This window comes from Gadus chalcogrammus, chromosome 6 (genome assembly GCF_026213295.1).
Source record: "Gadus chalcogrammus isolate NIFS_2021 chromosome 6, NIFS_Gcha_1.0, whole genome shotgun sequence".
Classification (NCBI taxonomy): domain Eukaryota; kingdom Metazoa; phylum Chordata; class Actinopteri; order Gadiformes; family Gadidae; genus Gadus; species Gadus chalcogrammus.
The window spans coordinates 19,505,039-19,531,249 of NC_079417.1; the positions used below are offsets into that span (position 1 = coordinate 19,505,039).

Genomic DNA, 26,211 nt, shown 5'->3' on the forward strand with positions numbered 1-26,211 from the left:
TCTCACTTCCAAGGTACACTGCCGGCCAAGAGGCACATAAATAACACACTTCTGGCTCGTGGAAATAGTAAATCCTGATTTTAGGGCTGTAGTCGTTTCCATTGAAAATGTGATACGATTCACATATTTTCATACTTTCTCTATTCTCAAGGGCATGCGTGGCTCGCTCTGTTGGTAACGTTTGGGGACTCAAGCCGACAGGGGGGCTGCCTCTCGTCTACGTCGCCCATCCGTTAAGGCGAAACCTTCCCTGACCACGAGGAGGCCTGAGTTGTATAATGAAGGAGCTGTCACAGCCATACAAGGATTAACAGCTTGATTAGCGATATCGGCGTGTGTAAACGCTCATCGTTAATATTTAATGATGACGAATGAGTCTGCCTCAGGCCAGGGTTTTTTGTTTTAATATACGCGCATTAGCCTTATCTTAATTAACATGTAATGATACGTCCTAATCTGGCAGCAACACGAAGAACATTGTCTGAAGCATCTGCCGTTCCTGGAGTACAAAAGTAATAGTAAATTATCCAATTAACGCCTCTCTCCTTGGGCACCGTTCAACTACCAGGTGCCTATTTATTTTTGCCCAGTTTTAAGACAATATGTCTACAGCGCATGAGGTGGGTCATGAGGTGGTAGAGCAAGACGCATCAACGCTGACAGGTTCTATGCAATATATATATATATATATATATATATATATATACACACATTATTAATGAATCCATTGCCAGCCAACAAGTCTTTGTGGAAAACAGATGTTATTCATGCATGTTTGATGCCCTGACTGACACGCTACATTCGTTTTACTAATCCTCAGAGATAACTGTATTTGCTGGGCTCGAAATATTAATGAAATTATGTCCATGCTTGTCAAGAAGACATAATGATTATAGTTCATATGAATGTTGTCTCATTTAAAAAATGGCAACAGTTTAGAATTCACACATTTAATGTCAAGGAGAATTTTCTGAACAAATTCCAGTGCTCTTATTTCATTAAAGTTCAGAACTTCGACACCAATTATTTCTCTCATATGCAAAATAAAGTCAAATAAATGTTGGAAAGTTTTTCAAAACCCCAAATGCAAAGACACACAGAAAGTAAATGACTTGAAGAACCCATGTAACTGACATTGACATAAGGAGTGATCTTTCTGGTACAAATGTAATCCAAGAATTATTTATTTTGTGCTCTATTTCCTGGTGGTTTAACAGTATAATCAACCAATTGCTAATAGAAAAACGTTTTTTTTTAAGAGACAAAATACAAAAATGAAGTCACTTCATTCAGATGTTTTAATTATCTAAAATGTAAGCAATAATGAACAAGGCAAATGCAGCTGCTCCGTTTATCTTTTACAATGAGTAGGCAAATCTATCCAAGTAATTTGCTGCAATTTGAAATCAAATCCCATTTATAACACATTTGTGTGACTAAAAAGCCATCTTGATGGAAAAAAAGCACATTCACAGTTATAAACACACATAAATATTGTTCACATGAAGCTCTCTTGTAAACCTCCTTCTAAATGACAACCCATCTAAAAACACAAAACTGATAATACTAATTCAATGTGCCTGTCCAGAAATAAAAAAGGCAAACCAGAGACAGGTGAATCCTACGGTACAAAAGTGGTTATTGCCTTTTCCACAAAGCCTTCGGAACAACAGTACAGCAAGAAGTAAGGCACCATCAACTTGAGACAAAAACATCTGGATACTTCATCATGAATAACACTTTAAGCATGATCGCAATTCCTGAACTCAAGTGCAAATTCATCAAAGGGGACATAAAACGTAAAACAACACACAATTGGAGAAGTACCTCAGTAATCGATTGGAGCGTACCCTGCGATCAGCATTAACCCCTTAACCCCGGTCAGCGATGCTAAGCTGAGATCTGTATAAAGTAAGGCCAAGTCCCAAGTCAAAAACATGTTAAATAACAACACAAATAAAACACTGCACAAAAAAAAGCAACCGTACCAAACAGGGAAGCAAGAAGACCTGGAGGAGGTGATCATGGGGGAGGGGGGGGGTCCTTCTCAGGCTTATTGTGGGCAAGGCACAGTGGTGCATGGGTGGACGCTGGTCAGGAAGTGGACTGACTCCGCCTGTAACTTCCTGTCCGGCCCTTTTGCTTGTCGTATTTGACCGAGACGATGAGGAAGACGAGGAGGGTGAGGCCCTGGATCCCAGCCAGGACGAAGAAGTAGTAGTGCAGCTTGCAGTGGTTGATGTTACCTAGAGAGAGGAGCAGAGAGTTCGTCAGGGGAGACGTTTTGGGATAATAATAATCAGGGAGAGTTCAGCCCGTCCGCGGTAGGCTTTGATGAGGGTTATCGAAGGAAAACAAAACGCATTAAACTAGGGCTGTGCAATTAATCAAAATTTGATTGTGATTTCGATATGGTCAAACGATATCCAAACTAATATGATTAGTTTGGATGAGTTCAAAATATTTATTTTTTATTAAAAAATAATAATACGGTTTTATATTTAATACAAATTGCAGCTATAATCCCATAGAACAGAAGGCTACATATTTTTACATTAATTTCGATTTGAACGTTTTCTACTTGAACATTTTTTGTATTTTTTAAAGGGGACATTTCAGTGTTCCCTGTTTTTTGGAGAGAAAGGTAGAACAAATGCATAATTTTTCTGAAAAAATAATTAAATAATAAATAATTATATAAAAAATCTTGATTTCAATATTGACCAAAATAATCGTGACTATGATTTTTTCCACAATCGAGCAGCCCTACATTCAACTCGCTGTCAGCGAATGCAGTTTATTTTAATTAGACAACTAGATATGTCGGGGGGGGAATGACGCCAGTGCTGTACCTCGTCATAGTGATTAGTGCACCACACTAAGGTAATAGCCCTGAGCAGTAAACCTGGTTAACCAGGACTATGAAGGTTGATTCCTATGGAGTCACACGGTAACAGTGGGCTAGGTGTGAGGCTGTAGCTCACTGTGATAAAGCTCTGCTAGGAATAAGAATTCAGTGAAATGTGGAATATGTAAAGATGGTTGACCTGCACATTCTGGTGCTGATAGAGACGGCGGCCGGGATGATGTGAGACTGAAGTCTGACAAATAACTGTAATATGGGCCCGCAGCTGTGACGACGGGCAGAGAGCCTTTCATCTGTATTAAAGGACCGTTTGTTTCCTCACGGGACCCGCATCCAATAAGGAGGTGAGGACGAGGCTTCAGCTGTGATTTCCTGGGACTGAAAGATGAGGCGTGTCCAGGTGGAAGAGGGAGTGCAGGGATAGCAGACGACACCATCCAACACAAAGACAGCCGCACACAGAGCAGAGTGCTATGGCAGGAAGGAGGCCCGGGAATACTAGTGCCTTCAGAGGAAGAAGAAAAGTTCCCCAACCTGTACTTCTTCAGGTTGTAGGACGCGGCATGCTTAGCTAATGGCTGATAACACAGTGGATGTGTGCAGTAGCCTGTAGGAGGACAAATTAGCTGAGTAATTATTCCCGGCAATTTACTTACACTTCCTGAGCCACAGAATACTACACCCAATCAAACCTTGAGCTTCGCGGTATAATTTGCTATGGTAATTATCTGACAACTGATGGAGTCTATCATATTTTCATCCTCAGTTAATGATGCATAATGAGGGTTGTTCTAATTTTCATCAACAGTTTAGAGGAGTTGTTGTATTTGGATAATGGTTTCCTTTTCCAGTGTTTTTGCTGATGCAAGTTGGGTTTCTGTCTTGCTCAAGGGCATAAAAGAGTGTGGGGGTTGAGGAAGCAGTAAAATAATGTGCTCTAAATCCAAGTTTATGGATACCATTACCATTATTAACACCTCTTAGGTTTTTAATCTCTAAGAATTAGGACTTTTGAACCTCTTTGAATCACTGAAATGAAATGCACTGTGTGAAACCGATTACTCCTTCACAAGGTTCTAATACGCACTTTTGTCATGTTTACAATTGTATAGATACCGCTGTCATCCAGTTAAAGGTTCCAACTGTCTATATGTTACCTGTGTACTGGGGGTGGGTTGTGGTCCAACCAGCCAGGCTGTACTGAAAGCAATTACCATCACCCTGCTAGTGTGGAAATAAGGTTTCTGGCGTCTTGTATCTCATACATCAGTCAATACGTTTTCTGCGAGATGACCTTCACTAACCATCCTGAACTCCCTATGTCACGGTAGGGAGTTCACAGCCAATCATGATAGAATCATCATGTTTTATTCCCTGCATCATCACAAAGGACACACATAAACCCTTGATTTTCTTATGGGAACATGGTTTGCATGTGTTACAGTTTCCCTAATTAAGTGAATCTAACCATGGCATGACATCGTCCCCTACTTCATGAGACGATCATCTGGAGTCAACTCAGAGCTCTGAGCTTCCAAAACCGTGGACAATGACTGTTGACCTATTAAAAGGTCAGGTCCACTATCCAGTGTATTTTGTGTTTTCTAAAAAAATAATCAGACCGGTTTAAAACCCCGCAATGGAAGCATGAAGGCCCGCACCACAGTGCGTCGTGTCCCCACTTTAAAGTGACACCGGGACCGGGGCTATATGTAGCTTGCATCCTACATCATCTTCAGCTGTGGGACCGTGAAACCCCCATGAGCAACGTGCTGCCAGGAGAAGAGAAGAGAAAGCCCCCTATTAGGTTCCTCAACAGAGAATGTCACGGCGAATAAAGTGGCCGGAAAGAAGCAGCAGGCTTAATTGGCTAAGGAGGTAATTCCGGTGTAGTTGTATCTTTTCCCCAGGTACCCCCACTCCAGGGGGGGCGCGAGGGGTAGGGAACAGAGAGCAGGTTCTGACAGGTCTGGGATGAGAGAGGCTTCAGTCTCATTACACTGCTACCTTTAGAGCAGGCCGTCCCCGTGGGTCAAGAGGAATAACACCACAGGGGGGTTGAATACATTTCTGCTCTTTCTTTTGCTTTTTGTGAGTAGATGCCGCCTGCAAGGATCGTCGGTATATTTCAAAATAATTTGTCAACATGACAGACAGCTTTTACCTCAGAATCTTGTGGAAAAATACATTCATGCATTATTTATTAAAAAAAGAAATTGCACAATAGTACAATTCAGTTATTCCACAGTTGAGAACATGTGACATGTGTCTTTGCCTCCCTGTTATTGTACTCAAGAAGGAATGTGCAATAATGATTGCAAAAGTAAAGGAATGTGACCCATCTTCTAACACACTTCCGCAGCAAGAAGAACACAGTGGAGCAGTCCTCTGTGACCCGAACCCACCCGAGGGCCATTTGACAGGTCAGGGACTGCTGTCACAAGTGCTAAAGCAGGACATCTGGGAACATGTGGCTGCAAGCAGATCGCTGGCCAGGAATCACGAGGGGTGCACACGAACAACAAAGTGATTCATCGCCAAGATTTATCAACCTTCGTCTTTCTTTCTCCCCCCAAAAATATCCCTGAACTGTCACTTATAATGTACAAGTAGCAATAACACGCCTTAAAGCCATGGCAAAACTACTTTTTTCTCTAGCCAGAGTCTGTGAAGCTCCTTCACGCTGCACTAGATGCGTATATAAGCGTATCGTTTTCTAGACTCCGCGTCGACATACACGACTTAACACAGCGTCTTCTGGTACGGATCAAACGCTCGGGATTAACCAATCAGGATTAACCAGGATCTGAAACAAAGACACCCTGCTTCTATCACGTCCTCCCCTATTTTGTGCTCAACAGAGCAGATCACAATCCCTGGTATCCCTGGGAATTACAGCTGGTGCCTCTCCCCGCTTCATATGTTGTGATGCGCACCCGGTTGTGGGTAATTAAAAACGAGGGACCATAAAGAGACGGCGACGCTGATGGGAGGCATCAAACGCAGGGGTGCTGCCGTGTCCGCGGTGGGCTCGCTGGGCTGTCTGTCTCCCACCTTTGATCTGGCATTCAAAGGACCTGAAAGCTGCCTTTCAGATGTGAATTTCTGCCACTGCTAATGAAACGGGGAGGGCAATTGAAAGTCCCGCTCCTTACATATATAATTTCCGTCTATTCTGTTGGTCAGCCTAATTCGGCAAAGGTTGCCTGTGTAAGAAACGGATAACATTTTTAAAGAAGTATAATAAATCTACAAATAAAGTACAGCATGAATAATTCATTGTAAAGCACAAAGGGCTCAACAGCAGAGCGCAGCGGGGAAACAGGCCAAAGCATTTGTACCGAGTCTGTACTTGTATTAGCCATCGCATATTAACTTTCAACAGATAATAGGCCAAGGGTCCTGTCGCAATTGTTATTATCAAAGAAGGATGGCCCGCAGACAACCACAACTTGAGAATAATTCAGTAATAAGGTGTTTTGGGGGATTTCCCGGTATATTCAATAATATATTGGAATTGATTTTAAAGATTTATTGAAATGCTTGGTAGGATTATTGCATTGTATGGCAGTGCATTGAAGCCTCTTTTAAGCCGGCCACCTTGCTGCAGAACAACCGAGTCCCACTGCGCCTATTATAGTACTCTCCATGTTAATTAGACATCATCTCCTTTCCTTTAGTCCACTGCCCCAGGGGCCCATTTAGATGCTTGGTACTTATGTGGAGCCTATTAAAGCCAAAAATTACAGGACCCTCGCATAATGGGAAATCCATGAATAAGACTATAATATTTTACAGGTATTTAATGGCTCTTTTAAGTTTTATAGCCATTTATCCACCAGTCAAACCACTATGTAGCTGTCACAAGCTAGTGGTTGTAGCTACATTGTAACCGTCACAGCTAGTAGCTGAATTGTAACTGTCACAGCTAGTAGCTGAATTGTAACTGTCACAGCTAGCAGCTGAATAGTAACTGTCAAAGCTAGTGGTTGTAACTAAATTGTAACTAATACAGCTATAGGTTGTAGCTGAATTGTAACTGAAACAGCTAATGCTCTTAACTGAATTATAACTGTCACCCTCCAGCGGTTATATCTGAATTATAACTGTCACAGCTAGTGATTGTACCTGAATTAGAAATGTCACAGCTAATGGTTGTAACTCAATTCTAACTGATACAGCTATAGCTTGTAGCTGAATTATAACTCACCTGCTAGCGGTTATATCTGAATTATAACATCACAGCTAATGGTTGTAGCTGAATTAGGACTGCCACCGGCTAGTGTTTTGCAAGAGGATTGCCACTGTCAATGCGATCATTAGAAATATAAAAAAATGGTTACCATTAGCAAGACTCTCTAAAAAGCCATTTGAGGTTCAACGGCTTATATTTTATTATACTCAAAAGCTTGTTTCCAGACTCCATTTGAGCATGGCACGTGAATCGAAACGACGCAAGTCAATATCAACAACAGATAATCTGATGCAGGTCATCAGAGAACTCGGCAGCAGCCCCTCCCGATTGTGATTCTACGACGCATTCAATGCTATCTGCAGGCTCCAAACAAAGTCAGAATCAATGCACGAGTGAGGTGCGGGGAAGGGGTTTACAGATATTGAAAAAGAGGTATTTGACACTCACTCATTCATCTTTTTGAATTGCACCAATGCAGTGTATGTTCAACGATAATAGAACCTCAAAGTCATCAAAGACAGCATAGCAACTAAAGAACACGGTTTCCTTTCTCTATTATAAACACAAAAGGTATATATCCACAGCAACACACTTCCATGAGGACCGCTGGAGAGATAAAGCAGAATTGTCCTTATCTGACATTTAAGGCCCCGGTTAAAACACTGACATTTTACCCAATATGATCCCACACTTCAAGAGCGAGATGTGTGAATGCCAACTCTCTTTGAGCACTCCCACCCCATCCTTGACATCTGATCTCTGACCTTGCGGTGCTTGAACACAACAATAGAAAAAGGGGCCATTTCCTGTCATGTGATTGAGGCCCAGGCTTTTACTCCAGCTCAAATATACCCCCCTAAAAAGGTGGATCCAAACCAAGGCGAAACGGAATACATTTTGGGAGAACAAAACCCCTTCCTGTATAAAGAATATGATAGAGACAGAGAGGCTTGACCTTCTATTCATCGGGCTTTTGAGTTTTAAAGGTAGCGCCGAGGCAGGTTACAAAGGTTTGGGATTGTTTTTTCTGCATTTTCAACAACTCAAATGAAAACAAAATTAAAAGGTGACAGACGAAGAACTTTGAAAGTAAGCAAGTTCAAATCCCCCAAATAAAAACATTTTCACGATGAAACACATTCCCAAATGAGGATTCCTGAAAACTGTGGATGAGGAGACATGGCAGTGGAGTTAACAGCAAGAGTAAATCCAGTAGGCGCGGCTCCAGGTGAGCTTCCTGAGGGTTAGCTTAAGAGAGACTCTTGAATCAGGCCCACAAGCCTGTGATTAACGTTGAATGTCTCCAAGCCCTGCCCGGCACACAGTCGCTATTCGAGCAAGCTTGTCCCAAATGCCTCAAACATCACACAGCAACTCGCCCCATGGAAATAAGCAGACTTCTACTGCTGTCCCTCCTGGGGCATTATATTTATATTCAGAGTACTGACATCGAATGTGAACGACACGATACAAAACAGCAGAAAAACATGATAATCATGCAACGTAACCTGATAACCACATCCTGATACCATGATTTTTGTCTTATTGTAGTCCGATGACGCGGGGGTTTCAGTGCATTCCCGAAAACCAGCCGCCATTTACCGTAATGCCTTATTTTGGGAAGCCCAGGCTGTCAGGAACAGCCTCCAGTAAAGCAATCAAATGACGCTTTAGAAATAAACGCCGCCTCAGGCCAGCCGATTGGGGGGCGAGGGATGGATCGAGGAAGCCGTGCAGAGCGCGCCAAGTGCCAACCTCATCAAAAATACCTCCTAACCTGTCGCCGCACCGTATTAATGAGCTATTAGGGGTTTGGTGGATAAACAATTTACAGTTCTGCCTTATTTACCGCAAGCTTGCTGGGAAGTGCAGCTGGGCCGGGAGCCGCTTCTCGCCAGGGGGGCCATACATCTGCTGCCACCGCCGCTCCCTCCATCACCAGAGCAGATTTATACAAACCTTTTGTCGTTAGGCTGGCACGGCTATTTATTACTGCCAACGCTCGAAAAACAAGGGAATTGTGCAGCGTGTTGTCTTCACCCCTGTGACTAATTTACAAACTACTTAAGTGGGTTTTAAATCAGAGCGAGCCATGCGAGTACTCGTGACACTGAGCCCCGAGAAAATAAATAAATCTTTTGCTTTTAATCCATCGCAGGACTTCTATATGGTCGAGATGGAACAGCGCACTCTGGACAGCCAATGTTTCTCAATCAATAGCGCCAAACTATTAACCAATGTGCCAGGGCGATGAACAGACTGATTTTCAGGTGCTGGTACAGCTTATGACACACGGCAGCATGTTCTCCTTGGCAAATATTGTAGTGTGAAAGATGAATGGGCCCGTGGGTTGAAGGCAGAGATCCAGGATGTATTTCAACACCGGCACCGAGACATTTTTTGAATCTGATATCTTTGGAGTGAGGTCTTGACGGATCTTATACTAATTATTCCTAATCACTCTGTTGCGATATGCGAAACCAGGAGATACTTTGTACCATGGCAGAAGCCCTTGTTGTCAAGAATATCTTCAGAACATAATCAGTGACTTGATTCATATGTAAAGCTGTATGACTGGATTTGATTGTGCTGTGACATTTACCTTTCAACACGTTCAAGTCGATAAGTATTACCGACTCCTCAAGTGTGCTGAGTGGCTTAAGCTCGGGCTGTGGGGTTTCTCACTCACCAAAGTCGTTGTGTGATGACATCCAGCCAATGGCGTTGAGGGAGACAATGGCCAGCAGGCCAGAGCCCACGAAGGAGCCGATCCCAGAGAAGAAGAAGAAGAGACCCATGATGGCACTCTGCATGGACCTAGGGGCTGCTGAGTAGGCAAACTCCAGACCTGCCGTTAAGAGCAGAAGGTAAAACACAACCTGGCTGAATTATTGCATTAAAAAAAAACACCGTTCTTAGCTGCAATTAACACCGTCAGCACGTCGTGGATGCTGTGTTTGAGTAAAATGCTTTTTAAGGACTATCCCATTTGCACACCGGTACATTTGTAAAGTAGTAATGCAACTACAGATTGGATCTATGTGTGTCACTCCCTGAAGAAATACAATCAGCCCGTTATGAATGCACCCTTGTAAAAGAGAGTTGTAGTGTGGAACTATTCCCCCTGCTGTCGATAAACCATGAGGGTCTGCTCTAATGCAACCACAGCTCTTTGGGGAGCGGGGGGCACTGACCAACATAAACAACATGCATACTTCACCGCACCACTCCACTTACACTGCAGGGGTCTGGCCAGCCAGGACACTGGGGACCTGAGTTATCTACATGGCCCTGCTATAGACTACATGACACCAAAACAGCATTTTTCAATTAGACTTAGATATTTATTTATTTTTTAATGGCGAAGTAACCGTTCGGGCGCTCATGTTAGGAAAAGCGTGACTTAATTTTTTATAAAACATATGGCAAAAATCGAATTGTGCTCCTTCTCGCCCAGAGATCCATCTGGCAACAGGCTGACACTGATAATGTAGCGGCTACAACGTGTTTTTCAACTGGGAGCCCTTAGCCATATCTGCTGGCAGAGATTAGGCTAGGCCAGGGAGCCGTAATTAAATAACTTTTCCTTTTAAGAACTTCCTCGGAGGGGAACAGAGCACAAAATTAATGGGATTCACAGCTTCCTCCGAGATACCTGCAACAGCCGCGATGGAATGGAGGGGAAAAACATTGAAGAAAATAAAAGGAACTGTAAATGTGGCGAAACATAGAGTGACCTTTCCAGAAGTCGGAGGCAAGTTAGATTTATTTATAGAAATGTTTAACCTTTCAATAATAACAAACAACTGGTCAATAGTTTAGCCTATAAAACGCATACCAACAAACAGCCCGGCCATCGCAGGGCAAATGTACAGAGGACTGGGAAAATGAGAAAAATTATTAATAATAAACCTCACTGTTTTGTGATCCCTGGAGTATTATAATGTTGTCTCAAGCTCTATCACACTGAACAGACTTATATTCATCGACAGTGGGGGAAATAACAAGCTTTTCTTCTTTTTTTCTGTCCAAAATTAGTGCGATATTAAATGTTTTTAGTTTCTTTATCCGGTGGGCTTTATCGCTAGGGCAACTTTTCCTTCCATGAACATATCATTGGGTTTAACATTCTCCAAAGAACAATTCATAATTAAATATCCCTGGGGGAATGTTTTAACCATGGTGTTCATGCTGCCGGCTCCCCAAATCTATTGTCCAGGAAGAATTATGCAGAATTAGGGGGCGGCTGAGGAGAGAATCATGTTCCTACAAGGCTTAGGACGGCAGAAAGGAGCAATAGCAGACACTTTGGGCTCGGGCAGGATTTATTTAAACTGAAGAAGACGACGAAGGGCCAACGTTTCCCGTTTACAAGACATGTCTGACAATTCACTCAGCCCGTTCCCCCCGAGGTAAGCCCCTTGTGTGAGGGTACGGCATCGAGAAAGGAATGAGTATTCTGAGGTTCCCCACGGCTTTGCCATGTCTGAATCTCTCTTTCATGCAGACCTCATGTTGGCCCTGTGAACCTCTTATTCCATATAACTAACTAACTATTGAACAATCATTACAAAGAACAGCATCATCATAACGATTTAAAATGTTTTGCCTTTATACATGTATGTATGTATGCAGTGTTTCCCCTAGAATTTTTTTTAGGCCCGGTGGTAAGAGCTGATAGTGTGATTTTTTTATACATTTTTCACGGGATGCTAGAGTATTTGTTGGTTATTTCCATGTAAAACACTTGCTTAGCCATCACAAGTTGATAATGATTCAATAAACACGTTATTAACAATAAACTAATTTTATTTACAATACAATTTTTGGTGGTGCTGTCACACTAAATTTGTACCGGCTGCCAAATTTGTACCGGGCGCGTCATCCATATGTAATCCATTCCAAACCTGCCTGCAACAGATGATCGCGTCATCCGTTGCCGGGCAGGTTTCAAAAAACATTCGCGCTCATGTTGCCAAAGACGAAATAACATAGTACAGTTAACGGATCGCTAGATAACACTTGTTTTTACTTTATATTTGTATTGTATTTAATTTTTTAATCAAATTTAGCTAGTAAACTGAGTGTTTAAAGCGGGTTTCAAAAAAGATTTGCGCTCATGTTGCCAAAGACGAAATAACATAATACAGAAAACGGATCGCTAGATAACACTTGTTTTTACTTTATATTTGTATTGTATTTCATTGTTTAATCAAATTTAGCAAGTAAACTGAGTGTTTAAAGCAGGTCAAGGACGAAATAGCACAATACAGATAACGGATCGCTAGATAGAAGGTTTGCGAATGTTCGTGAACCTTTCACGTCATTCGAAAGGTTCTAATCATCTGATCATCTGTTGCCGGGCAGGTTTGGAATGGATTACGTATTGATGACGCGCCCGGTACAAATTTGTCAGCAGGTACAAATTTAGTGTGACAGTGCCATGCTAATGATGATATAACTTAATGCTGTCAGATTGTCCGTTATGATGGGGCATAATCTGCGCACGCGCGACACCGCATTATTTATTTGTTTTCATTTTTTCATTTTTCTTTTTTATTTTTTTATTTTATTTTATTTTTATTTTTTTTGGCCTGTTGTTGGCCTGGCGGGGGCGCTCGTTGGCCTGGCGGCCCGCCAGGCCTGAACAATGGTAGGGGAAACACTGATGTATGTATGTATGTATGTATGTATGTATGTATGTATGTATGTATGTATGTATGTATGTATGTATGTATGTATGTATGTATGTATGTATGTATGTATGTATGTATGTATGTATGTATGTATGTATGTATGTATGTATGTATGTATGTATGTCAACTATAGCACCCATTGCAATCCTGACCATGCCTGGAAGTAGAATAACAGCTACTAACAAATAAACCAAGGTGACAACGGCATAACGTTGTGTAACTAGCAGGATAAGTCAACCCGTTTGCACACCCGTAATAGGCCCACGAGCGATGCATGACTTCAGAGGAAACACCAGATAAATGGGATAATGAGCAGTTAGCTTGCCTATTGATTCTCGCAATGTGATCGGCACGTCTAGTCTCTGCGATCACAGGAGGCACACTGCCGCCGCCGCGGCGAATCACAACAACAACAAGGTCTCTGATGCCCGTTGATGTGGCTATTGGGACAACGTCAGACTCAGAGACACACATCGCACAGAAACACATAATCTGCTCTTTCATGAACAAGAAGAAAAGGGAAGCTGATGAAGGTTAGATTTTTTGATGTCTGGTTTTGTCACCGCGCTTCGTACATGACACGAAGCGGGCATGGAAACACGTGACATAACATCCCACTATGTTATGCAATGTATGGATCCAACAAGCCCCTCTGAAGTTGGTTAAAAGGAGCATTCCCTAGCATTATAGAGTGCTGATGAGATAGTGTTTTGGCAGCTGAGCATGGTGTAACGTGAGGCTCCTCCTTGTCCTTGCATCAATACAGTAGATGAGGTTTTCTTCCTTCTACAGGTTAACTGAGTAGGAGGAGGAGGAGGTTTGACCTCGTTACCTGTATCGTTGCCAGTTCCCTTTGAAATTACGATTTGTTATCGCAAATGAGGGGGTACTTTATTTAAATTGATGTCATTGACAAAGTCAGTGGGAGTGTGTTTCATAAGGGTGGCCTGCTTTCTACTTAAAGAAAAGGCTGTCACACACTATGTTTAACCCAAACGTACATTAAAACGCGTCTTGTTGCTTTTGTCTGCAGAATTCATTAATGGGAGTATTACTATAATTAATAGTGAATCGGGATATGTTATTCAAAGCAAAAGTTGAGCAAGTCAACCAACCGCTACGTTCCAACCTCACAGACCTATCTTCACAGCAGCTACCATGACCCAACCAGTATACGTTTGGCCATTTGCCATTAAAGATTATTATGATATTATGATTATTATGAAGCTAATTAATAAAATGTGCAGAAAAGTTCTGTATGCTGTATACGTGCAGCCTTTCTACACATTTACGTGGACAGCAGTTAAACCATTGCCCATAAACTACTTTGCTAACAAATTTTGGTCATTACCTCTGTAATGGCTGAATTACTTTTGGTTAAAAAGAAGGAAATTCTGATTGAAAATGTAAGCAAAGCGTTTCAAATGGTTTCGAGCTGTTACATGGTTGCTAGAGACCTTCTTTGTTTTCAAAATAAAATCCCATTAAAACAATGTACAGGGACAGAGCGTTGCTTTAGTCTGCAGAACCCATCACTCTGAGTCCGGCAGGTCTTCAACTCTTCACGCAACATGAAGTTCAGGCACTTTGCATGCACAGCGTTTTGTTTGATTCTTCACTGCCACCTAACCAAGTTGTTTTAGGATAAGGTATGATGGTCGAATTAATCGCAAGGATGGATTCTGCTGACAACAGCAAGACCTCAGCTCTATGACAGATTTTAATATATTTTTGGACCACAATAAAAGTATATGGCACCAAAGTTAAGTAATAATAGAGGTTTTGTGCGAGCGGCAGAAGAAACATCGGGCAGTTTTCATGACTGTCCTTTTAGATGTTCTGAATGTAATAATCACGCAATGAAATTACGATGGCTCTTTGTTGAAGCAAAGAGCCAAGGAGAAGGAAACACGAGTACAACAAGGTAGAAAAAGGCTTTTTGCCTTTTGGTAAAGTTTTTACAGGACTGCAGTTAAAAATCAAAAATGGTAACTTGATAATCCTACCCTCCACCCACCAATCAATACATTTAAAGTTTGAGGTAAAGGGCATCACACAAAATTAGAAACACACATCGAAATTGATAAGGGACTGATTTTAACATGCATCCATCCTGTTTCACATCTGACTATGGCTGTAAGAAGGGTGTGAGAGCTGCACTGCAGCAGTTCAGCCCAGCTGGGAACTACAATGTTCCTTTAAATATAAACACAAGGGGTCAACACACCGTACCTGCAATGCTGGCAAATATTTCGCTGATTCCAATCAGCACATATTGAGGCACCTGCCACCAGATGGGTAAATCTGCAGCGTAGTAGATCACCCCGCCAAGCTCCTGGTCAATGGTGCCGTTCGTCTTCACAATCTCCAGCCGCTTGGTCTCCAGTAAACCTGGGTGAGCAGGGAGAGAGAACAAGGTACACCGTATCACACCGAGCTGAAGGTTAGCAAACAGGCAAAGTAAAGCACAGTGCAAATGAGCACAGACGGAATCGACTGAAGGATGAAAAGCAAAGCAAATAGAGATCTACCGACGGGTGACGGCTACAAAGCAAAGTATGATAATTATATAGGATATATGAGCTGGTATAAGACATTGCGAGGGAGCTCTTGTGAAACTACTTAGTGCCCTTAAGTCCATGACACAGACAAATGGCAGACATAGCCAGAGCTAGCACCTCCACTGACATTCCATTAGGGACTTGGCGTCATGGGTGGCCCACAACTTAATTAAGATCATATCTGCGCACCAGCACAATATGACAGCTAGTAATGGAACGGTTCCGACAGCCCCACAATGAGCAGCGAGCAGTCGTCATCAGCGGCCTCTGCTTCCTAAAAGCTATATTGGATAACCATCATCATGTGACCAACAGCTATTCCCAGATAACTTCCAGAGACAGCCTCCTATCATAACCGCACTTAATGCGCCATCGGAGAGGGGCTTCCAGCCTTGTAATCCAGCTATCCTATAACACCAGCTGTCCATCCTGGATTGGACGGCCCATGGGCTGCCCAGAGCAAAGCTGGCACTTGCCATCAACATGCCCCCGCACTCTCGCTAGCATCCCACATCCGCTGCCTAGTGCAGTGATCCCCGGGTGCTTTGCCTTCACAGAAAAAAAGGAACTACTTTTGGAAAAAAAACAAATAGGGCTAACCAAATTTAAGAAGATTAGCATATATATATTATTATATATGCACACTTAAAGTTCACTGATCGAACAAGATAAAGACTTCGGTTGAAATGTCATTGCGTCATTGCCCTTGCTGCCTTGTGAAGCAGGAGTCCCGTTGTCCTTGTTCCAAGTGTGGCAGGATGTATGCTGATGGCGTGTACCTAGTCCATATAACTCCATATAAATAAAAGGGCCACAGAAAATTTGTAATTGACGACAAGGATTTAAATTCAGAAGACGATTAGTGTGGCCGAAGACACGCGGCCAATAGCCGATGGACGTCTCATAAAATGTAGCTTTGAGCTTTTGAACGTTCGGAAATCTATCAGAGATTAAGAACAAATATAGCCCTGGTGTATGAATGCCTGCAGTAAGGGTTGAGTGGGGGAAAAGCACATCTAGTAAGGACCAGCTCGTTGGTATTTGAAGACAAAAGGTCTTATCTTGCGAGAGATGTACGCCAAAGTAGTCCGACTTGAAAGTTACAAAGGCCACGTCTCAGATATATGGTTTAAAACAATTTGATGCTATTTTAGTTTATAGGTCATCTGGAGACAGCAACATAGTTGCAAAACAAACTTGTTCTCAGAAAAACAACCTGTTTTCCTGCAATTCAGTCTACTTAGATCATTTCAAAGAAAATAATGAAATCTCTCCAATTAATGCGAGGCAAATCCATAAGAAATGCGTTATAAACTCTTCAAATATTATCTTGATATGGAAATATTTCAATTATTTTACTTCCTGGCCATGGGTTTATTTAGTCCTTCCTTTAAAACTACATTATCTTAGTAAAAGATAAGGCAGTGTCAAATGCATTGCTGTTATGTTGACCAAAGTCTTCTCAGTGCCTGTGAACACCAGAACTGTCATAAACGCCTTTGCACCATGCAATAATGAGACACAAAAATGGCTTTTTGCAATATTCCGAATTTTCTTTCACCTGCGTCCAAGTGGAAAAGCAGGGTGTTCTTTAGCTGTGCCAAATGGGAAAGTAAAGAACTGAAAAGCTTTTGCATGCCTGAAATAAAAATCTATTCCCCCTTTTAACTCATTTTAGTTTTGCCAAAGTACCTGGGCAGACAGACTTCTGTGAACGTATAATGGAGGCTCATTCAATGTTTTTTGATTAAACTTTTCACAACGGTTCAGGGTTCTGAAATGCAGACATGAGGCTTCTGATCATTTTAAACTGGACAAAACACAGAATAAATTTTCTAAATGGCAACGCCCCAGCACCTGTTTAGTTCGGATGAACAACCGCTCTCTTTTAAACCATACACACCAATTACATTTACATAGCATTGTGTTGTAATAACACAGCTGTAGCCCGCATGTGTGTGTGTGTGTGTGTGTGTGTGTGTGTGTGTGTGTGTGTGTGTGTGTGTGTGTGTGTGTGTGTGTGTGTGTGTGTGTGTGTGTGTGTGTGTGTGTGTGTGTGTGTGTGTGTGTGTCTGTCTCAGAGGCATTCATTAAACCCTGATGATGTCTAGCACAGGTTACCAATGGAGCTTCTAGGTCAAAGTCTCTATGTTCAGACTGTACCGGCAGCACCAGAGGGAAATAAGACACTGCATTGAATTACAGGAACAAGGCACATTTGGCCTGACTGAAATCCAATGCTACACTAAGCTACCAATGCTAAGCCAAATTATCATGGACAAACTATTTAATTATTAAGCAGATGCTGATATACAAAGTCAATTCAGACAAAGGTCATTTAGTAACAGGCATAAGCCATCTTGCTCAAGGACGCCTACAGGTAGGTTGTAGATATATATTGGTGTTCGGTGCCCGGTCATTTTCCACTACAAGTCGTTTAGTTGTACATACACCACAATAAGGAGTTCCTTTTGTAATATCCTGTTGTTGACCAAAGTATTATTCTGCATTGGAGCGGGGAGATTGTGAAAAATTATTGCGACCAGCCATACCACTCAAGCCTTTATCACCAGATAATTACACCACAGTGGCTCTGTTGCTGAACCGCCATGGGAGCATTTGCATATTCTGAACATAAACAGCATAAAGTTAGGTCATTAAAATAAATGCTATATTAAGCTGTAAGCTGTAAATGTCAATGTGACATTATTTTCATATTAAAAAACAACGTGCAAAACAATGCCTTTTAGTTGCGTCCGTGGGTCCGTTGTAAATGTGGTTGAACTTCACTTACACCGCTCACAATCACCCGGAACGCGTGGACATGTGGTGCAACGTGTCGAAAACCCTAATCAGCACACCGTAGTTGACTAAGGAACAAAGTGTCCTCGCTCAAGCAGGGGCGCGTCGGAGGCCGCGAGCAGGGCGGGGGGGGGGTGAGTGGGGTACTGGCGGAGGAAAATATAATGTGCATCAGTTCTGAAAAGTGTTACTGATTTGCTTTTTCCCCGCCTCAAGGCTTGTCTCCCTTCAAAATGCTTTAGCCTGAATATATCAATGCAACAGCACCCACTGACAGGCTGGGAAGAGACTTTATTTCAAAGATAATCCACGGGCTGGAACCGAATTGGACAGAGCACTGCTGTCGGAATGTGGGTGCAGTCAAACAGAACCAAAGTGGAGGAAGCCACAGTTCCCCGTGCGCTCCGTATGGGCGCGGCAAGGGAAGGATATAGGGAAAAAAAGATTAAATAAAACACCTTTGGGTGTTGTTTTTTTGTGTCTGTACGATAAGAGCTCAGCCCAGAGCGGTGTGTTTCTGATTCAGTTACTATCAGTGCATCTCTGAGCAGACGACGTGCCGACTTCTGAAGGACTCAACTATGCTCGCTCTATCCCTCTCGCCGTATGTCTCTCTCTGTTTCTGTCTCTGTCTCTCACTCTCTGGGTCTCTCCGGGTCTCCCATCGCACACCTGCAGCATCAGAATGAAAGCTCATCCCGAGACACAGAAAGTTACAAACACCGCCGCTGTAAACGCCTGCACACTGCCGTTCCTCCTCCCCTGCTCACCTGGTCTGAAGGGCACTAGAACAAGAAAACAATGGGCGTGTCGCTGTGTTTGTCCACCGCCGACGCACACCAGCCATCATAGTTCTTTAAAATGGTGTGTATAATGTTTATTATTTGTATTGATAGTTGGCCGAAAGGGACAGGGAGGGGCCACTCACCCGCCGCGACCGCCGACCACATGACAAAGAACATCCCCACGGCGATCCTCTTGAGGGGGGAGGGCAGCAGGCCCCGGCGCTTCAGGATGGGGTCCACCACTTTGTCCTTAAGGGGGATCAGCAGGAGGATGAGCACTGCATCAAACATCGTCAGCCAGGCCGTGGGGAAGCGGAAGGAGAACTGCACAGGGAATACGGAGTGAGAACACAAGCAGGGGGAAAATGTAGCGCATAAAACACGATTTAATTCAGTGTTCAAGTTCCCCGACCAGTGTGTGTGTGTGTGTGTGTGTGTGTGTGTGTGTGTGTGTGTGTGTGTGTGTGTGTGTGTGTGTGCTTGAGTGTCATTCAAAGGGGTTTTGCTTATATCTGGCGCCTCCAGGTGGTCAAAAACAGTCAAAGCATTTTCACAAATGTCACAATAAATGCGAAATATAAATTTTCACTAGCAAAATTGCACCTTATATTGTCCTTGTAGTATTATATTTATAAATAGTTAACTTAATGGATTAAAAACATACTGTATTTGAATTAAAACCACAATTTCAATGGTATGCTATTGAATTAACATATTCATTCAAGTTTTGTGTAAATTTTTGCAATTTCCATAATTGTTGTCTAAAAAATATTTGGCCCAAGTTATACTAACTAATAGGCTATGAAGGTTTATACCATTAATTGATTAATTAATTAATTTATTTATTTATATATTATATATATATAAATTAATTTATATGTCTATAGATACATATTTAGATACATACATACATACATAAAAAGATTTGGTCCAAGTTATACTGACTAATAGGCTATGAAGGTTTATACCATATAGCCTATTAGTTAGTATAACTTGGACCAAATATTTTTATGTATGTATTTAAATATATATATATATAAATATAAACACACATCCATCCATTTTCCATCCAAATCTATGTATCTATCTCTATATCTTTATCTAGCTATATATATATATATATGATGTGTTTGTACAGTGTGTACATGTGTGAATGATTTACCCAGAGTAGTGTTCTGCTATTCAGATTGCATTATTGAGGGCTTTTGTTTCATATATTCTCAGTGTTACAACTGTCAGTTGACACATCTAATCACGCTTCCCTTTTACCCAGTGGTTAGAGAAAGACCCAGTTCCCCCTGTCAGAATAGATACACAGAAATACGGAAAGCAAACATACAAAACCGCCATTTTGACTCCCTGATGACTGCCCCCCCCCACAAACACACACACTAATAGTAAACAACATGTACAGCAAGTTGTTAATAGATTTAATGCAATATAACAAAACGATTCCATGTCTTGGTGTATGTAAACTAAGAGAGGATATTGTATCAGTTGTTTAAATCAACTCCCAGCCAAAGTTTCGTATTTTTTTTAATTGACTATATGCACTTTATTTGTACATTGTCCTTGGGCAAGATGGCTGATGGCCTACCTGCACCTTCATAACATGTATCTGAATTGACTTTAGATAAAAGCCTCTGATAACAACAAATACATCATAGTATGGCATTGGTATCTTAGCGCAACACTGGTTTCGGTCAGGCTAAACGTACCCTGTTCCTGTAACTAAAGGCAGTTTCTGACTTTCCTAACGGTACAGTCTGAACATAGAGACTATGACCTAGAAGCTTCATTGGTACCCTGTGTGCGCACACACATCACACATCACACATCACACACACACACACACACACACACACACACACAGACACACGCACACACACACACACACACACAGTGGTTTACAGTGTGTTTCACTTCACTATTCAGTGAGGGCTACAGACTTCCTCCAATGCCTCTGATGTGCCTTTTTAAAATAGCAGCAGAGGCCTGCAATACCTGCTAAAACCCACCCTTGATTTAGGAGCAGTTGTACTGACTGACTGTATCGGTCATTCAAAGAGCTGTAAAGTCTCCAGAGAGCTGTGAATTCTCTGAACTGGCGATGTGTGGGTGTTAAATATGCAGGTGCACCTGTGTCGCCAGACAGGGGCAGTCAGGCCTGGGAAAACACAGCGGATGGAGGGAAATGTCTGCCATGCTGCTAATCTGCCAGGCATTAGTCTGTGGAGGGTAGTTCCTATTTAATCCCCTTGGTCAGTGAGGCCTCCAGCTGTTGACTACCACTGGCTCTAAGTGACCTACTGACTCGTTATCGGCAGGCACGCGTAAACTTGGTCAGAGCACATAGAGGGACGGAGATGGAAGGATAGAGTTGACATCCTGAATTTTCATTCAAGATGCTGAAGATCTGATAACATCCGATCGGATTTTGTTACTTCAAGCAATATACAAATGAGTGCATAGAAAATAAGATACATAAGTTTCGATAGCATCTTATGAAATGCCTCAAAGTAAATGTACTCTATGAAAAACAAAGAAAGGGGCAAGACATTTTACATTTACAATTAAGGCATTTAGCAGACGCTTTTATCCAAAGCAACTTACAATGAGTACATTTTTCAGAAGAAAGAGAAACAATATATCGCTGTCTGTGCAGTAAGGTGTCAAGCACTAACAATTGTTAGGTTATCACATTCCCTGTATTAAACAAAGCTACAGTAGCTAGAATAAGACAATGCTAAGTATTATTTTTAGATGCAAGGACCTACAACATACAATAATGTTAAGGCAATTGAAGCCTTGACCTCTAATCCATCTTGAACTGGCTCCAGAACACATTTGTGTTCTACACAGTAGCTTGCGATTGTATGACCTGAAGCTGCGTTTTAAAGCTAGGTGTGATGGGGGTGGAGCAGCTGCCCCTGCGGTTACCTGCGGGGAGCCAGAAGTGCTGTTGGAGTCGTAACCGGGGATCCTCAAATGCAGGCTCTGCAGGATGTATGTAGTCTGCATCTGCAGCACAATGAGGAGATTACTGTAGCAGCATGGAGCCTACACTCCCCTCGCCTTGTTAATCAGCCCAATGTCTGAGGCAACAATAGTCACAGCGTTTCAAATTGATACCCAGACATGATGAACATGCAAATGCACACACACACAGACACACATATAGTTACACAACCGCACACACACAAAGACACACGCACACAAATAATTATACAACCGCACACTCACACACACACACACACACACACCTTCATACAAAACACACACACAATTAGTTATACAACCGCATTCACAAACACACACAGACACACACACAAATAGTTAAACAACCGCACACTCACAAACACACACACGCATGCACACAAATGCAAACAAACAAAAACACATGCATGTAGAACTTCAGAATACAAACTATCTGCTATTTGGAATGCCAACAAAAAGGTCAATGGCCGCACTACAAGTGAACCGCCAACACTAACAAAACAACAACAAAAAATTAATTTCTGAAGTGTTGGTCTTAATTTGCAATCACGTCCATTGCATGCCAAATGGCATATCACGATACAAAATATATCCAACACAACAATCATAACAGAGGCATTTACATCAGAAGTATAGGTCTCACCTGGAAGTACACAGTCCAGTATGGAATGAGAGCAAAGAAAACAGGCAGGATCTTCAGCAGGGACTTCAACTCCTCTACCTTCTCCTCTGGGAACTTCCCCCCATAGCTGGCTTTGGCTCCATCCAGCATAGTGGGCTTAGGGCTTCAGTCAAGAAGAAATAAAAGGAAAGAGAGTGGGTTCTAAAGCGTCAAGACGAACGGCAGCGAGGAAACCTGGTAAATACAGAATCAACATCGGCTGGGGGTTGATGGGGGGGGGGGGGGTCTTAATCGGCCTCCTCTATGAAATGCCTTACCCCTAAATTACAGCACTTCTAGAGATACGACAGAAACTTTATTCTAAAGCCAATAATCCCTATCTCGGGAGAAAACGCCTTAATAAGGAATTCTTGAAAGGCTTTGGGATTGACCAACTTAAAATATTCAATGTCAACTTCTTTTTTTTTCTTCCTTTTTTTTCTTTTTTACCGATTGTACTTTTGTTCAAAGACGAATAGCGGGCCCTCGGAATAACTCTTCACTACAGAGGATGATGATGAAGGCCCAGACCAGTGGGGGGAATAGAGAAGTATCCAACAGAGGGATCAAAGGAGACTTTAACATAAAGGTCCACTGTCAACACCTGAGCGGGCTGTTGGATGGGACGGATCCCACAGAAGTCCACCTCAAATATTAAAAACACTGTTGTTGCACTTTTATTGTATAACGACCCTGCGTGTCTCACTTCCAAATCGTTATTTTAAACACTTGGCTCGTTAAGGGTTTCGAGTTGTATTTCCTTTCTAATCAGTGCTCGTCTTTTCTCGCACATCACTGCAATCGTTTTGTCCCCTGAACAGATAAAGGCCGTGAACCCCCCCCACGGTCTCTCCCTTCCGCCCCTCCTCACCGTAGCAGGCTGGGCTCCTTGGGTATCCTGGAGGAGCAACAGGCGAAGCCCAGGATCTGGAACATCTCTGTGAAGGCGCTGCCGTCCGCGGGCTTGGAGATGAAGACGGTACGGCCCAGCAGGAACACCAGGAAGGAGACGCCGAGGCAGGCGGTGGGGATGATGTAGCCCAGCTTAAAGCTGACGTTCTGCTGGATGTAGGCCACGCCTCCCAGGGAGATGATGGCCCCCAGGTTGATGCACCAGTAGAACCAGTTGAAGAAGCGCCGGGTGGCCTCTGGGCCTCGGTCCTTCACCTACACACACACACACACACACAATCACAATATCAAACGACTGATTCTATACAGTAAATGTGCTGTTGCTTGTTTTCACTGCAGTTGTTTTGGTTGTACAACAGTTGGAATGTAATGCAGTTCCTCCAGTTGATTGTATGCTTGTGTGCAAATGATTGTTCTCGGCCGCTTGGGATAAAATGGTCTACTGAATTACCAACTGTACTGACATTCAGGCCAACCTAACGTTGTTAAGACATCACTTGATTATACAAGCAAAACTAGGGCTAATTTGAACTCTCTTACATCACGAGACACATTGTCATCCCTATTTACATATTTGGTTTGCACATTGTATGAGAAAATGTAGTTTGAGTTGAGGATAGTACTAGTCTAACTTTAAACACTTATACCAAAAATACCTTTTAAGATATCTAGGCCTAGTTTAATATTAGATTATAAACCTTTGCACATGAAGAAAACATATTCTTTAATGTGCCATAACGGAAATATTTTACATTCTTTAATAATTTGCCCAATTAGCCAACTGGGAAAAAAAGAAGCAAGCAAATTGTAAAGTCCAGTTTGAAGCGATGCGCTTCAAACTGGACTTTTTCTTTCCCAGTTTGAAGCGTGTTTGAAGCCACACGCTTCAAACTGGGGAAAGGCAAGGAGATCATTTGTGATGTGCATTTAAAGGATTGGTGAGAAAATGTTCTGCAAATCCATCACTGCACTCAGGATCCAGTCCTTGGTTACTAACAAAGGCATGGCATTGTAAACGTTTCTGTTTTGTAGCTGTAATGCTTAATCTTGTTTATTCACAGGGTGTTAGTGAGCTGTAAAAATATACCCAAAATCGTATCGTCTATGAATTTATCCTGAATCAATCAATGCAAATCTGATGTGCCTCACGCATTCGTTTTTAAACTTGTAAATTATTTGCTGATAGCTAAAGATTCAAACTCCCAGATACTGTGTTGAACTCCCATGGATAAACCTCGCAATCGTGATGGTTCTTCAAAGTCATCATACCCAGGTTGAAAGGGTGAGACAAAATAACTTCCTGGTTTTGAATGTACATGTATGCATGCAGGCATGATTAACATTTCATCACATGTTGTAAGCTGAAGCATGCATCCATGTGAAAGTTTGAAGAGTGACCAGTGTATGCAAGGGTTTTCAGTGTGAGAATGGAGCTTTACTATCTGAAAGCCTCAAATCAATTTACTCAAAATGACACTATTCAGCAAGGGTATGCATGTCTAACTCCCAATGTCATGGCATCCCAGTTTTTTTTGACATATCTGACCAAAAATCTGTTAGACAGCATGCTCTATATTAGAGCTTGGAAAGAATGACACACTGGAACCATTCAGCACATCAGAATGTGAGTGGCCTCTGGTCTGATAAGAATTATTAGAATTATTGGAATCTCAAGACATTTCATACTTTACCTGATCCGCACCAAAAGGGGTGATGTTGGACTTGACCGTACCAACCCCTAACGCGATCAGTATGAGTCCACAGTAGACTGCGGGTCTGCAGTATGGTGTGCGAGCATTGCAGGTCACGTTGTTTGGTGGGGGGAAGCTGGTGTTTAGACATTCAGGTGCTAGTACGATAAATTGCCCCTGATCCCCGCATAGATTCTGCATTGTGTCCTCATCAGAAATAAATGGGAAAAACAACATGCCAAGGAAGTAGAAGACCAAGCTAAGAGCAATGGTACAGAATTTCCCAAGGTATGCATCTGCTAGCCAACCACCGAACGGTGAGATCAGATAGGTGATTCCCATGAACAAAAGTGGTGCCTGGCTCGCCTCGGCGCCATCCCAACGAAACGGGCTGGTGTTGAGGAACAGAACCAGATTGGATGTGATGCCATAGAATGCAATCCTCTCCAGGGACTCGGCCAATAGGATAGCTGCACACGCCAGCCGTCTCCCCTGGAACACTGATGGTGCGGGTGCGTTCACAGTCCCAGAGTTCAACAGCGGGGTCACCTCATCAGCATCCCTGTCGTCTGCCATTCCTCTCGCACGTTCCTCTCTGCTTCCCTCTGAGTTCCGACCTGTATGGAAACATGGGGCAAAGTTTAGAAAAACAACGTTAAAATCGTTTGTTGCCAAAGTTCAAAGGATGTTTACAGCAGTTGTACTGGCTGAAATTGTTCAGCATGTGTACAAATTGTAACTTACCCACATAGGGAACTCCAAACTAGCTTGAGCACAATGCTCAGACTTATAAACAGCAATCATGTGATAACAGCGCGGGGATAACATACCTTTCAATCTTGTAAACACGTCTGCCGATCCCCCGTTAACCGAATAAACTTGTGTACGTCCGTGAGTTTCTTTCTGAAACCCTGGTTCAATACTCAACACTCTGACAGGAGAAAAGTATAAGCAGAATGAAAACACAAGAGTGTCAGAGTCACCGCCAACCACATGACCCGCGCCCCGCGAGCCCACCGTAACGCGCGTGCGCGCAATCCTTGGC

General features: G+C 42.5%; 1 protein-coding gene across 1 annotated transcript; it reads right to left on the reverse strand.

Moving 5' to 3' along the window:
* Window positions 1-725: 725 nt before the first annotated feature.
* On the reverse strand, window positions 726-26,199 carry LOC130384124 (solute carrier family 15 member 4-like). The gene is made up of 9 exons (XM_056592172.1): window positions 25,997-26,199; window positions 25,167-25,783; window positions 23,435-23,730; window positions 22,546-22,687; window positions 21,846-21,926; window positions 19,049-19,229; window positions 14,990-15,148; window positions 9,751-9,909; window positions 726-2,246 (listed from the first exon to the last, which is right to left on the reverse strand). The coding sequence occupies exons 2-9, from the start codon at window positions 25,740-25,742 to the stop codon at window positions 2,095-2,097; spliced, it is 1,746 nt and encodes a 581-aa protein (XP_056448147.1). The 5' UTR covers window positions 25,743-25,783; window positions 25,997-26,199; the 3' UTR covers window positions 726-2,094.
* Between the last annotated feature and the right edge of the window lie 12 nt (window positions 26,200-26,211).